Source organism: Lynx canadensis, chromosome E1, assembly GCF_007474595.2.
Source record: "Lynx canadensis isolate LIC74 chromosome E1, mLynCan4.pri.v2, whole genome shotgun sequence".
In the NCBI taxonomy this organism is placed as follows: Eukaryota; Metazoa; Chordata; class Mammalia; order Carnivora; family Felidae; genus Lynx; species Lynx canadensis.
The window spans coordinates 9570286-9583104 of record NC_044316.2 but is presented as its reverse complement, the minus strand read 5'-3'; the positions used below and the strand labels follow the sequence as shown (position 1 = coordinate 9583104).

At 47.2% G+C, this 12819-nt stretch overlaps 1 protein-coding gene across 5 annotated transcripts in view; it reads left to right on the top strand.

The window, feature by feature from the left end:
• SPECC1 (sperm antigen with calponin homology and coiled-coil domains 1) overlaps positions 1-12819 on the top strand; it is a 285266-nt gene that overhangs the window by 255066 nt on the left and 17381 nt on the right. For 4 of the 5 annotated variants that reach the window (XM_030294995.1, XM_030294993.1, XM_030294996.1 and 1 more), the window contains one exon: positions 11554-11670. The exons of the other annotated variant lie outside the window; for it this stretch is intronic. In XM_030294995.1, coding sequence (XP_030150855.1) covers positions 11554-11670 — 117 coding nt within the window. The remainder of the gene's footprint in view (positions 1-11553; positions 11671-12819) is intronic. 5 annotated transcript variants of the gene reach the window in all.

Here is a 12819-nt window from a genome sequence, read left to right as displayed (position 1 = left end):
TACTTTTTGGTGAGGCAACACCTTTTCAGATGTTTCTGACTATATTTCCTCTTCAGTGCATTACCGATACGTTCCTCTGCCAAATTTTCCTTGACTTGTTTTCTCTTATTGATTATAAGAATATATTCCAGGGGCATCTGGGTGGCTCAGTCGGTTAAGCGGCCGACTTCGGCTCAGGTCATGATCTCGCGGTCCGTGAGTTCAAGCCCCGCGTCGGGCTCTGTGCTGACAGCTCGGAGCCTGGAACCTGCTTCAGATTCTGTGTCTCCCTCTCTCTCGGCCCCTCCCCTGCTCATGCTGTCTATCTCTCTCAAAGAATAAACAAACATTAAAAAAAAAATAAAAAGAATATATTCCAGGTGTTAGTGGTTTGCTATATATGTATTTATATTGCTTATAATTTTTGTTATGCAGAAACTTAATTTTATATAACCAGTTTTCTCAGTCCCTTCTTTTATACTCTTTGCATTTTATGCCTTACATGGCTTTCTTTCCCCCAAGGGTATAAACCTATTTATGTAGATTCTAATAATGTTTAATTTTAGCTTTGAAATGTAGCCATCTGGAGCTTATCGCCAGACAACTAATGTCCGAGAGAAGGGAAACTCATGAGGTGACCTCCATGATCACCAGGCCTCTGCTTGGGAATAGTCTCCATGTCACAGTATGGGGAGCCAGGGTGGGATCCACGCTGAGGGGGGACAGCTACTAATGGCAGCTGAAACAGCAATGTTCTAGGGGACGAGGCATCAGAAAGGAAAACACTGTGCAGAGGAGGGTCCCAAGTGCTCTCTGTGTGAGTCACCATGTGTCCGTGACTGTGGGCTGTGCTGTCCATGTGTGGGGCCTCCTGCTGAGGTTTACCAGATAGCCTGAGATCAGAACAGGGATACTAGAACTGGACGGGTGTAGACATCTACCCAGCGCCAGGAATGAACCCCAAAACCCATGGTGAGAAATGAACTTTTGTTCTGTACGATCCATAAATTGTTACACCCCTCCCCCCACGCAAAAAAAACTTGGTCTGATTCTACAGCTGTGACAATAAAGACATGTCAAAAAGTCTCAGAGAAGTCCCAGGAATGAGGGTATTTAGGTCACTGTGTGCCCAAGACATCTAGTTCCTGTGGCAGTGGACAGACTGCATTTTCTTTTTTAATGTTTAACGGAATTATAGTTGACATACAATATTATATTAGTTTCAGACATACAACATAGTGATTCAACATGTATATACGCTACTAAATGTTCACCACGATAAGTGTGTTACCATCTGTCACCGTACAGCATTATTACAATATTATTGACTGTATTCCCAATGCTGTACTTTTCATCCCTGTAACTTTGTTATTTTTTTTTATTAAAAAAAATTTTTTTAGCCTTTATTTATTTTTGAGACAGAGAGAGACAGAGCATGAGCAGGGGAGGGTCAGAGAGAGAGAGAGACACAGAATCCGAAACAGGCTCCAGGCTCTGAGCCGTCAGCACAGAGCCCGACGCGGGGCTCGAACTCATGGACCACGAGATCACGACCTGAGCTGAAGTCGGACGCTTAACCGACTGAGCCACCCAGGCGCCCCTAACTTTGTTATTTTATAACTGGAAGTTTGCACCTACCTATTAATCCTCTTTACCTATTTTGCCCATCTCCCCACCCCTTCCACAGGGGCAACCACCAGTTTATTCTCTATGTTTATGAGTCTGTTTCTGGGTTTTTATTTGTTTGTTCCTACATTTTGTTTTTTTTATATCCCACATGTAAGTGAAATCACATGATGTGTGTCTTACTCTGTCTGACTTATTTCATTTAGCATCATGCCCTGCAGGTTCTTGTTGTCACAGACAGCAAGATGTCATTCTTTCTTATGGCTGAATGATATTCCAGTGTGTGTGTGTGTGTGTGTGTGTGTGTGTGTGTGTGTGTGTGACATCTTCTTCATCCATTCACCGATCAGTGGCAATTGGGTTGCTTCTATATCTTGGCTATTGTAAATAATGCAATAAATATAGCAGCACATACATACTTTGAAATTGGGGTTTTTATTCTCTTTGGGTATATACCCAGAAGTAGAATCACTGGATCATGTGGTATTTCCATTCTTAATTTTTTGAGGAACCTCCACACTTTATTTTTTTAGTGGCTGTACCAATTTACATTCCCACCAGCAGTGCAAAAGAGATCCTCTCTCTCCGCATCCTCGCCAACATCTGTTGTTGCCTGAGTTGTTAATGTTTGCCATTCTGACAGGTGTAGGTGGTATCTCCTTGTGATTTTGATTTGCATTTCCCTGATGATGAGTGATGTTGACCATCTTTTCATGTATCTGTGGACCATCTGCATGGTTTCACGTCTTCTTTAGAAAAACACCCATTCAGGTCTTCTGCCCATTTTTTAATTGGATTGCTTGGTGTTTGTTTGTTTGTTTGGTTTGTTTTGGTATTGAATTATAGGAGTTCTTTATATACTTTGCATATTAACCTCTTATCAGATACGTCATTTGCGAATATCTTCTCCCAGTCAGTAGGCTGCCTTTTCATTTTGTTAATGAATTCCTTCACTTTTTAGTGAAATGCAAAACTGTGGTGCAAAAACTTTTTAGTTTGATGCAGTCCCATCGTTTATTTTTGCTTTTGTTGCCCTTCCCTGAGGAGATAGATGCAAAAAAAAATATATATATATATATTGCCAAGTCTGATGTTGAAGAGTTTATTGCCTATTTTCTTTTAGGAGTTTAATGGTTTCAAGTCTTGAGTTTATGGAGTTTATTGTTGTGTATGGTGTAAGAAAGTGGTCCAGTTTCATTCTTTTGCATGTAGCTGTGCAGTTTTCCCAGCACCATGTATTAAACAGACTGTCTTTTCCCGGTTGTATATTCTCGCCTTCTTTGTTGTAGACTGACCATATAAGCATGGGATTATTCCCGGGCTCTTTAATCTGTTCCATTGATCTACATGTCTGTTTATGTGCCTGTACCATACTGTTTTGATCACTACAGGTTTATAGTATATCTTGAAATCCGGGATTGTGATAATCCTCATTTTTGTTCTTCCTTCTCAAGATAACTTTGGCTATCCAGAGTCTTTTGTGGTTCCATACAAATTTTCAGATTATTCTAGTTCTGTGGAAAATGCCATTGGGTTTTTTTTTTAATGTTTATTTATTTTTGAGAGAGAGAGAGAGACAGAGCATGAGTGGGGGAGGGGCAGAATCCAAAGCAGGCTTCAGGCTCTGAGCTGTCAGCACAGAGCCCGAAGCAGGGCTCGAACCCGCTGCGAGATCATGACCTGAGCTGAAGTCAGACGCTCAACCGACTGAGCCACTCAGGTGCCCCAGGTTTTTTTTTTTTTTTTTTTTTTAATGTTTATTTATTTATTTTGAGAGAGAGACTGAAAACAGGGGAGGGACAGAGAGAGAGGGGAGAGGGACAATCCCAAGCAGGCTCCACACTGTCAGCTCAGAGCCTGACTCAGGGGGACCGTGCGATCATGACCTGAGCTGAAATCAAGAGTCGGACGCTTAACCAACTGAGCCACCCAGGTGCCCCAAGATTTTTTTTTAAGAATGTGAGAGGGTTGTAGCTTCACCCATGGGGGGTATGCTGAGGGGGTCGACTCTTGGCCAGGTAGAGCAGCAGGTGTCTCGAGGGGCTCTGTCCGGGGCTCGTATGGGATGTGGGTTGTGGTCAGGCTGGAAAAGAATCTGTTTTGTAGTTGGGGTCTAATTTCTGAGAATGGAGGGTGCCGTGACCTAGAAAAACAGAGTTAGGGCCAAGTGCAGACTCCTGTGAATTTGTCTGTAAAAGTGTGGCTTGGGGCGGGGCACAGCGGGTTTTGAACAGATAACGTTTCACTTTCATACTTTTCTTACTTCTAGTTAGTCATAGCCTTATTTTCTGCTTAAAGAGGTCCATGTAACATTTCATGTAAGGCTGATTTAGTGGTGATGAACTCCTTAGCTTTTGTTTGTCTGTCTGGGAAACTCCATCTCTCCCTCGCTTCTGAACGATAACTTTGCAAGTAGGGAATCCTTGGTCATAGGTTTTTTCCTTTCGGCACTTTGAATATGTCCTGCCTCTCCCTTCCAGCCTGATTCAAATTACTGAACGGGATTTTTCCCATATGTAACTGCTTTTTTTCTTGTTGCCTTAAGATTGTCTTTTTCTTGGGGCGCCTGGGTGGCGCAGTCGGTTAAGCGTCCGACTTCAGCCAGGCCACGATCTCGCTGTCCGTGAGTTCGAGCCCCGCGTCGGGCTCTGGGCTGATGGCTCGGAGCCTGGAGCCTGTTTCCGATTCTGTGTCTCCCTCTCTCTCTGCCCCTCCCCCGTTCATGCTCTGTCTCTCTCTGTCCCAAAAATAAATAAAAACGTTGAAAAAAAAAATTTTTTTTTTAAATAAAAAAAAAAAAAGATTGTCTTTTTCTTTAAGTTTAGCTGTTTTCATCATTACGTGTCTTGGTGTGAACTTCCTTGGATTCACCATTTTGGGGGCTCTCTGTGATTCCAGGACCCGGATGTCCATATCCTTCCCAAGGTTAGGGAAGCTTGCAGCTGTTCTGTCTTCGAATAAGTCGTCTGACCCTTTCTCTTTCTTCTTCTAGGACCCCTGTAATGCAGATATTAGTATGCTTAATGTTGTCCCAGAGATTTCTTAACTTATCCCCTTTTGTTTTATTCTTTTTTTTTTTTTTTATGCTCAGTTTGGACAATTGGCACTATCCTGTGTCCAGATCATTAGCCCTCCTGTCTCAGCTGCTGGGGACCTGCTGGTGGACCGGGCTGCCCCCAGCACAGCTGGCCAAGAGGCTCCACCACGACAGTTACAGGCCTGCTAGTGGGCGGGCTGCCCCTCTGCCCCAGGGCATGAGTCAGGAGGGGCATGGGTCCCAGCTGGGACTGCCCACCAGGTGTTGGCAGGGCGGGAGCCACTTTGGAGGGGTACCTGCCAGAGTGAGTGGGCTGGGTGTGTGGGTCTGCAGGGCAACACAGGGCTGGGCAAGCAGTGCTAGCAAAGTAGATGGGGAGTATCAGAGCTGGCTGTCCCCAGTCTAGGGCCAGCTAGGCTGAAGGAAGGCAAGAAAAATGGCGCCTGCCAGCACACCTCCATTACCAGAGAAAGTTCCTACGCATCTCTGCTCCTCTGGCAGACATTTTTAAAATCAGTAAACCCCCTTCCACTATAAGCCAGGTGCTTTTCAAAAACTGCTGCCTCTGTGCTGGGTCTGCAATCCAGTGGTAACAGTGCACTGACCCCTTAAGAGCAGAGTCTCCATTTCCTGTAGCCCTCAGGCTCTCCCAGATTTAAGTCCCACTGATTTTCAAAGCCGGGATCTTATGGGAGTTCATCTTATGGGGGAATACCCAACGTGGGGCTTGATCCCCTCACTCCTCAGAGAGGACCGACCTCCGTGCCTGTGACAGCCCTTCCACTGTGGGTCACTGCATGGGGTGGGGGGGTTGGTTCCCGACCGTGTCTCTGCCCCTCCTACCCTTCTCGATGTGGCTTTTTCTTTCATCTTTAGCTGCGGAAGAGCTGTTCTGTTGGTTTTGAGGCCGTTTCCAGAGGGAGTCGCTATGTGTGTAGTTGCAGCCTTGATGTGTCCGCGTGAGGAGGTGCGCACTCAGGATTCTTCTACTCTGCCGGCTTCCTACATTCCAGCAGGCTGCATTTCCTAATCGGGCCTCTGCCTTCTTCCTGGGAGCTTTGCAGGGTTTTTTGTCTTTTTAAATTTTTTAAACTTTTCTATTCAGTGCACCCGGAGTCACCCCATTCATAGAAATCTCGTGGAGGAATCTACAAAGCCCCAGAAGAGATGCCGGAGCAGTGGGAATGAGGTCCTGTCGTGGCCCCTGTGGGGTCGAGCGTGGGACCCGTTTCATTGTGTGCTCCCAGCTTCCCCCTCCAGTGGTGGATGTTTTCACCAAACGTTGGGGTTGCCAGGCAACAAAAGGCAAATGACAGAACCTTCTAGAAGCAAATGATATAGACTGTTGGATTTTGTCCCACTGTGTAATTTAAGAGTGCTGCCTCCGCATAGAACTTTGTCTATGGTCTCAGCCTTCGGAATATTCTTGGATAGTCTCATGTAAATACTCTCCAGGGTATTCACTTTTCTCAAATGACTTTTGCTGTGCCGAGGACAAAATTGTATATCTTACAAAATTTTTTTCTGAGCGTTCATAGAAACTTATTTTGGTGGGGCGCCTGGGTGGCGCAGTCGGTTAAGCGTCCGACTTCAGCCAGGTCACGATCTCGCGGTCCGTGAGTTCGAGCCCCGCGTCGGGCTCTGGGCTGACGGCTCAGAGCCTGGAGCCTGTTTGCGATTCTGTGTCTCCCTCTCTCTCTGCCCCTCCCCCGTTCATGCTCTGTCTCTCTCTGTCCCCAAAATAAATAAACGTTGAAAAAAAAAAATTAAAAAAAAAAAAAAAGAAACTTATTTTGGAGATGCTTGGATTGTTACTTTTTATATCTGTATCTGACTATCTATATCTCTTCCTATCTCTCTATCTGAGATTTCCTTTCCCCAGAATTCTCTTCTTCTCAGAAATATCTCTAAGGTATTTATATCCCAGAGAAAGTTAATTTGCAATGTGTAATTAACCATTTCCCCTGGGGAAATAATCAGTACGTGTCTTTGGGTTTTTGCTCTGCTTTTTCCCCCCTTCAGTAAATCTTACAGTAGATAAAACCCAGAAAGCGTACTTCTTTTTAACAGCCACAAGTCAGTCCCTTAAGATGATCAGAGTCGGTCTTTCTCCTTCCCTCCCTTTCTTACTGAGATAGAACGTACAAGAGTACAGTGCAATGAAATTTCGTGAAATGAAGATACCCGTATAATCAGCATTCAGGTCCTGAAACATAGCGTTGCCAGCACCCCCAGAATCCTCTGTATGTTCTCTTTCCATTACTAACTTCCGGTTATCATAGTCAATTTTATTCAGGAATAGATAACAAGGAAAGTAATGGATGGTATACCTTGTTATTTTTAGAATGCCTTGTTGATCATTTTCTGCTTTTCCTCTTAGTTATTCTTTTGATGAACCCCTAGGAATTCAGCTGAATGATAATTGGGAAGATTATCCCAGTTGGGAAATTATTCCCAATTGGGAAATATACCGCCTGGGGTATATGTATTATTATCCTGAGTTTTTGTCCTAAGTCAGAGGTTCATCTGTGGGCATTGAGCACCAGCTCAGCAAGAATCACCTCCCACCACCCCCTCCCCACCGGCCCAAGGCCAAGCCAATCCTGATCATCTCTAGCCAAAACTAAGGCTTTTCACCGCCCCCCTCACCCTGTTTAGGGGTAGGACCTAGAATTAGTCCTTGCTTGGCTCCTGGGGTTCTTGGGATTGGCCAGCCAGCCATGCCCAAGAAGCTGTTGTCTTCCTGCCTGTCACCCAGTGCCTTGGTCCTGTCCACACGAGCACCTTCCTGCCATGACTGCCTCGTCCTCCGTCTCTGGTTCCTGCATCAGTTCTGTGTCTCAGCCCATTTCGCTGGGACTCACACACCCTGCCTAGCTCGCCTCCATGTGAAAACCATGAACACTGTCAAAGCGTGGCACACCCCATCTGCTAGCTCCTCTTTCACTGAAATGTGTCGCATAGCTCCCCAAAATACACCTCAGTGAGCAAAGATAGCAGCAACAGCAACTCTTGAGATTTGTATGGTGCTTTACATCATCTTACACGAGGCATCATAAACACACACGTGTTCTTTTTTTTTTTAATTTTTTTTTTAACGTTTATTTATTTTTGAGACAGAGAGAGACAAAGCGTGAATGGGGGAGGGTCAGAGAGAGAGGGAGACACAGAATCCGAAGCAGGCTCCAGGCTCTGAGCTGTCAGCACAGAGCCCGACGCAGGGCTTGAACTCACGGACCGCGAGATCATGACCTGAGCCGAAGTCGGCCGCTTAACCGACTGAGCCCCCCAGGCACCCCAACACACACGTGTTCTTAATTGTTCTGCCAGCTGAGTTGACTTAGGAATTTTGGATTCTCTCGTTCAAATAGAATTACGATTCCAGATGACACGCAGGGCACTGGAATTGAGGTCGTTCCCCTTTCCCCTAAGAAGGGTCAAGGTTTTAACTGATCATCATGTTCTTGGAATGAGTATAATGCTACCGATCATACCTGGTTGTCTTCCGTCCCTGCCAGTGTCAGAACAACTCAGAGTCTCAAACATGGTGAGGGTGGGTTACACGAAAGAGAAGCATTTCCTGACCTTGACGTTGGATTTGATAACCTGACTAGATGTTGGAATTTCCATAATTCCGTTTCTTTTTAAAGATAGGGCACTACTCCTATTTCTTGTGTAGTGTTGGTGTGGTCTTGCTGCTGAAATGCCAGGGTCTGCTTTACAGTGTATCTCCCATTTCCAGAGAGGCCCGCCAGCTGCCATCCGGCCGAAACATCCAGGTTCTCTGAGCTCCCCTGAGGTTGGGGAGCCATTTAGATGGATCTTTTTTCAACCCCGGCTTTGATCGCACCAGATTTTAGTCTCAGCCTGTTGCTCATTTATACTTCTAGATCAAAAACTGTTTTTAAATGGCACCCAGTTAACTAAACTACCGGGCACTGTGTCGGCTTTGTGAGACAGGACGGCATCGTCGCTCCTTCCGCTCTATTCGGCCTCTCACGACGCTTCTGAAGGCCATGCAGATGCAGGGAAATGACGTTTTGTATCACGAAAAAAAAAATGGCACAAGAGATAAGTGTACAAAATGTTCTCACGTTTTAGGAAGTGAAAGACTTATCAAATCTTAAAAGCTTTAGGTGTCGAGTAAATTTGCGAAGAAGGGAAGGAAGGCAGTGCAGCAGGGCACGACCCACAGCTGGAGCCCGTCCCTGGCTCTGGCCCCGGAGATACTTCTTCCTGCTTCGGCTTCCTCATCTGTGCAGTGGGGCACATTGCTACTGGCCCCGGACGGCCGTTCTGAGAATTAAATGAGCAGATGCCCAGGAACAGACACATCGTGGACAGTCGAGGTGACTGCCCTTCCCACTCCCATTTTGGGAGCTTTGTATGTAAGGGGGCTCCTGCTGAAGGGACTCCCATCTTGATCACGGAACGGTTGGCCTTTTTCTGACTGACACACCACTTCTTAACGACCTCAGTTTCTCTTCCTAGAAAATGAAGTTGTATGGCAACATTGCCTTTCGGAGAGAGCACTACCGTGAGAGATGGGTTTGCAGACGGGGCCTCAGACAACCTCTGCGAGGCAAAGAAAGGAAGGGGACTCCGTGTTGAGTAGAGCTGGGACACCTGGTTTCCCAGGCTGGCCCGGCCCAGCTCCTTGCTCCCATTTCCCAGGGCCCCATGTGCACGACTTCTGGTTCGAGCTCCTGAGACTGGGAGTAAACCGGCCGGGTCGTGACCCCCGCCTGTGTCTGTCCTCTTCTTTTGAGAAAACATACAATTACAATGCTTCCCATTTCTGAAGCAGCATCCAGGCCCCATCAAGTAGCTCCAGAGTCTCCAGAGAGGCTTTCTGAAGCCAAAAATCCAAACGATCGGCTGTTGCACATTCAGCCTGGAAACTGGGACGGGGCATTCTCAGACTTCTCTGTAACACCGATGCTCAGCAGCTCTTAACATTTGGTTGTGCGTGGGTCATGAAAACCAGGATGAAGAGGCGATATTATCGTCGTGTGTTGCTCTCAGTCAGCTGTCCTTCCCCTAGGTGAATGTCACTGCAAAGCAGACTGGAGAATCCAACATCCCTGAAAGCCCATGCTTTGCGGGGAGGCTCTCAGGTCCGCCTGGGTCATCCCGGACTCTGGCTAGAAGCCAGAGGAGGTTTGATAGAAAGGACCATGGGGCGGGGAGGGGCGGGGGGCGTGTGTGACTTGGCCTGCTGAAGCATCCCGTCATCCAGGTAAATCCTGTGTGTGATGTGTGACACCATCTCCTCGGGCCTCAGTGTCTTGGCTGTAAAATGAGGCATTTGACCTACATCGTCGCCAAAGGCTGAGCTCGCTCAAACTGGCACTGGGAAAATCTAGATACAATGTTCAAACGAGATGATAAAAGCCATTTGCTTCCAACCCCCTCCCCTCCCCCCCCCCGCCCCAGGAAACCACATGGTAAACTCTTCCACCATATTTTATTACACATGTCCGCCCACGTGTGTTCTTGGAAGCTTCTTTTACGCACACTTCAGGAAGCATTCCATAAAGTCTCCCTCCCCTACTCCAATTTATCTTCCTGCCACGTTCCTCTTCACCCTTCCTCTCCTATTAAAGTGCCGTTGCTTCTGGTGGAGACGCCTTGAATAACCTCCCAGGGTAGTCAGAGTGGAGCCTCTGCCCATTTGCATTTGGTCTGGGCAGAGGGAGGGACCGGCTGTCCCCATCCACGCCTTCAGAGAGAGCCGCCTCTTGGCCATCTGTTCACCTTTGCCCACTCTGCTGACCGTGCTGGCTTCCCGCATCCCGGGATGGGGGGTTCTGGGGGAGAAAGAGGACTTCCGTGTCTCCCCCAGGCTCCAGCAGCTGTGGGGAGATGGCAGAAGGAGCCCCACCCTTGCTCAAGTCCTCTTTCTTATTGCAATTGAAGTGCTCAGAACTCACACCTAAAACTCAGCAAAGCCCATGGAAGCATACACGTCTGCACTCCTTGCAGGAATCCCTGTCCCAGGCCTTTTCAGCACATTTAAACAGCCACTAGATAAAACAAGGCGTTAAGGAAAGTAGCGGGCTTGAGAACCTGGCATTTCATTTCGTTTGGGATGAGCTTTGGGAATCCAGGGAAGAAAAACCCTGTTACTATGTAGCATGGTCAGAGACAAAGAGGCAGGTGGGTGACAGGTGTGAGGCTCCAAGAGGTGGATGTGGCCCGGGGCTATCGGGCCCAGGGGACCTGCCCGGGAGCCAAGCCATATAAAGTCAGATTCTGGTTTTCTAATCACTGTTTACCAAGTAGCTACTGGGGCTCCAGCCTATTCCAGAGGGGAAGGTTTTTCTTCAGGTAGCCTCATAATCCTTGGGGATTTGATGTTCTAACAAGGATGCTGTTGAGCATGAAGGGTTTTCTCCCCCTGACAAGCCCTTCACGTTGTGGGGAGAAGAGGGTATTAGCAGGAATAAGCCACGGACCAGCCATGTAGGTTTTTAAGACCTCATTTTGTCTCGCTCTACCTGTTGTTAATTGGGGTCATACATGATGATGATGATGATGATGGTGATGGTGATGATTCCCCCTTGACCAAAAAAATCTGGGAAGTGCTGGGGCATACACAGCTAATTGGGTGCGCTAATTTGAGAATAAGACGTCTCTGAGCTTTTAATGTGCCACGGGGCAGGCAGAAATGAATTCCCCAGAGTTTTGAGCTCTAAAGGCTTTTTTTTTTTCCATGCCATTCTGTGAATGGATTTGGGTGGCACCAGGCCATTGCCGGTCCCCAAATTAATTAAGACTTTCCGGAGTCTTGGGTGGTTTCTTATCTGGCCTTCCTGCAAACCCGGAGGCGGATACCCATCTTCCCAAAGTATCATCCGTATTCTCTGACTTTGCACAGTTTGGAAACTAATGCTGCTTTTCCCCTACAGAACATCGATATCACCAATTTCAGCAGCAGCTGGAGTGATGGCTTGGCCTTCTGTGCTCTCCTCCATACCTACCTGCCTGCACACATCCCGTATCAGGAGCTGAACAGTCAGGAGAAGGTAAGTCACCTGCCCAGTCAGCCCTGCTAATCCTCTAGAACATGCCAGGGGAAGAGTCCTGTCATACTGGTACATCCCGATGAGACCCCAAGAGGAAATTAGGCTATTGACACCAGGCTTAGCTAACTACTGAGTGTATGACGAGGCTGTAGGATCCCACCCTCGGTAAATACTTCTCAGTTTCCCTCACTAGCTAGAAAAATGCCGTGAGGACCAGTTTACTGTGGCTGCTGAGAAGTCCCTGTCGCCCATTTTTTTTTTTTAATTTTTTTTTCAACGTTTATTTATTTTTGGGACAGAGAGAGACAGAGCATGAACGGGGGAGAGCAGAGAGAGAGGGAGACACAGAATCGGAAACAGGCTCCAGGCTCTGAGCCATCAGCCCAGAGCCTGACGCGGGGCTCGAACTCCCGGACCGCGAGATCGTGACCTGGCTGAAGTCGGACGCTTAACCGACTGCGCCACCCAGGCGCCCCTGTCGCCCATTTTTTAAGAGAAGGCCCTGATGAAATTTCGAGACCCTGGCCAGCATTTTCAAAGTCTTTTCCAAGGAACCAGAAAGCACCACCAAAAGGATGTCCCTCCTCAAATAAGCTTGGGAAACTGTATATTATGTCACATTCTCAGAGATTCACAGCTCTCATTAGCCCAGTGAAGACTTCAAGAAGTCCTTCATTAAAGACACCTGTGTGACTCTATTAAGCCCTGCGTATATGAGATCCACAGAATGGTCTTCAACATAATTACCTATAACAAGAGTTGGCAGACTTTCCTGTTAAGGGCCAAATGGTAGACTTGGAGGGTCCACGGGTCTCTGTCACAGCTACTCATCTACCACTGGAGTGCCTGAGCGGCTGTAGACGAAATGCATGGGCATATGCTGTGTTCCAATAAAACTTTATTTACAAAAACGGGCTGCGGGCCAGATTTGGTCCATGGGCGGTAGCTTGCCAAATCCTAACCTAGAACGTCCCACAAAACCATGTTCCACAGAGCGTACATTGGCAGATGCTCTTCTGGGCCCTGCGCTCATTCTCTCACCAAGTGTTTCTTGCCAAGCGTCACTCACGGTAGCAAAGACAACAGTGAACAATGTGGACCTGTTCTTTGCCCTCTGAAGTAGAGAGACAGTCCACAAGTGAGGAAAAC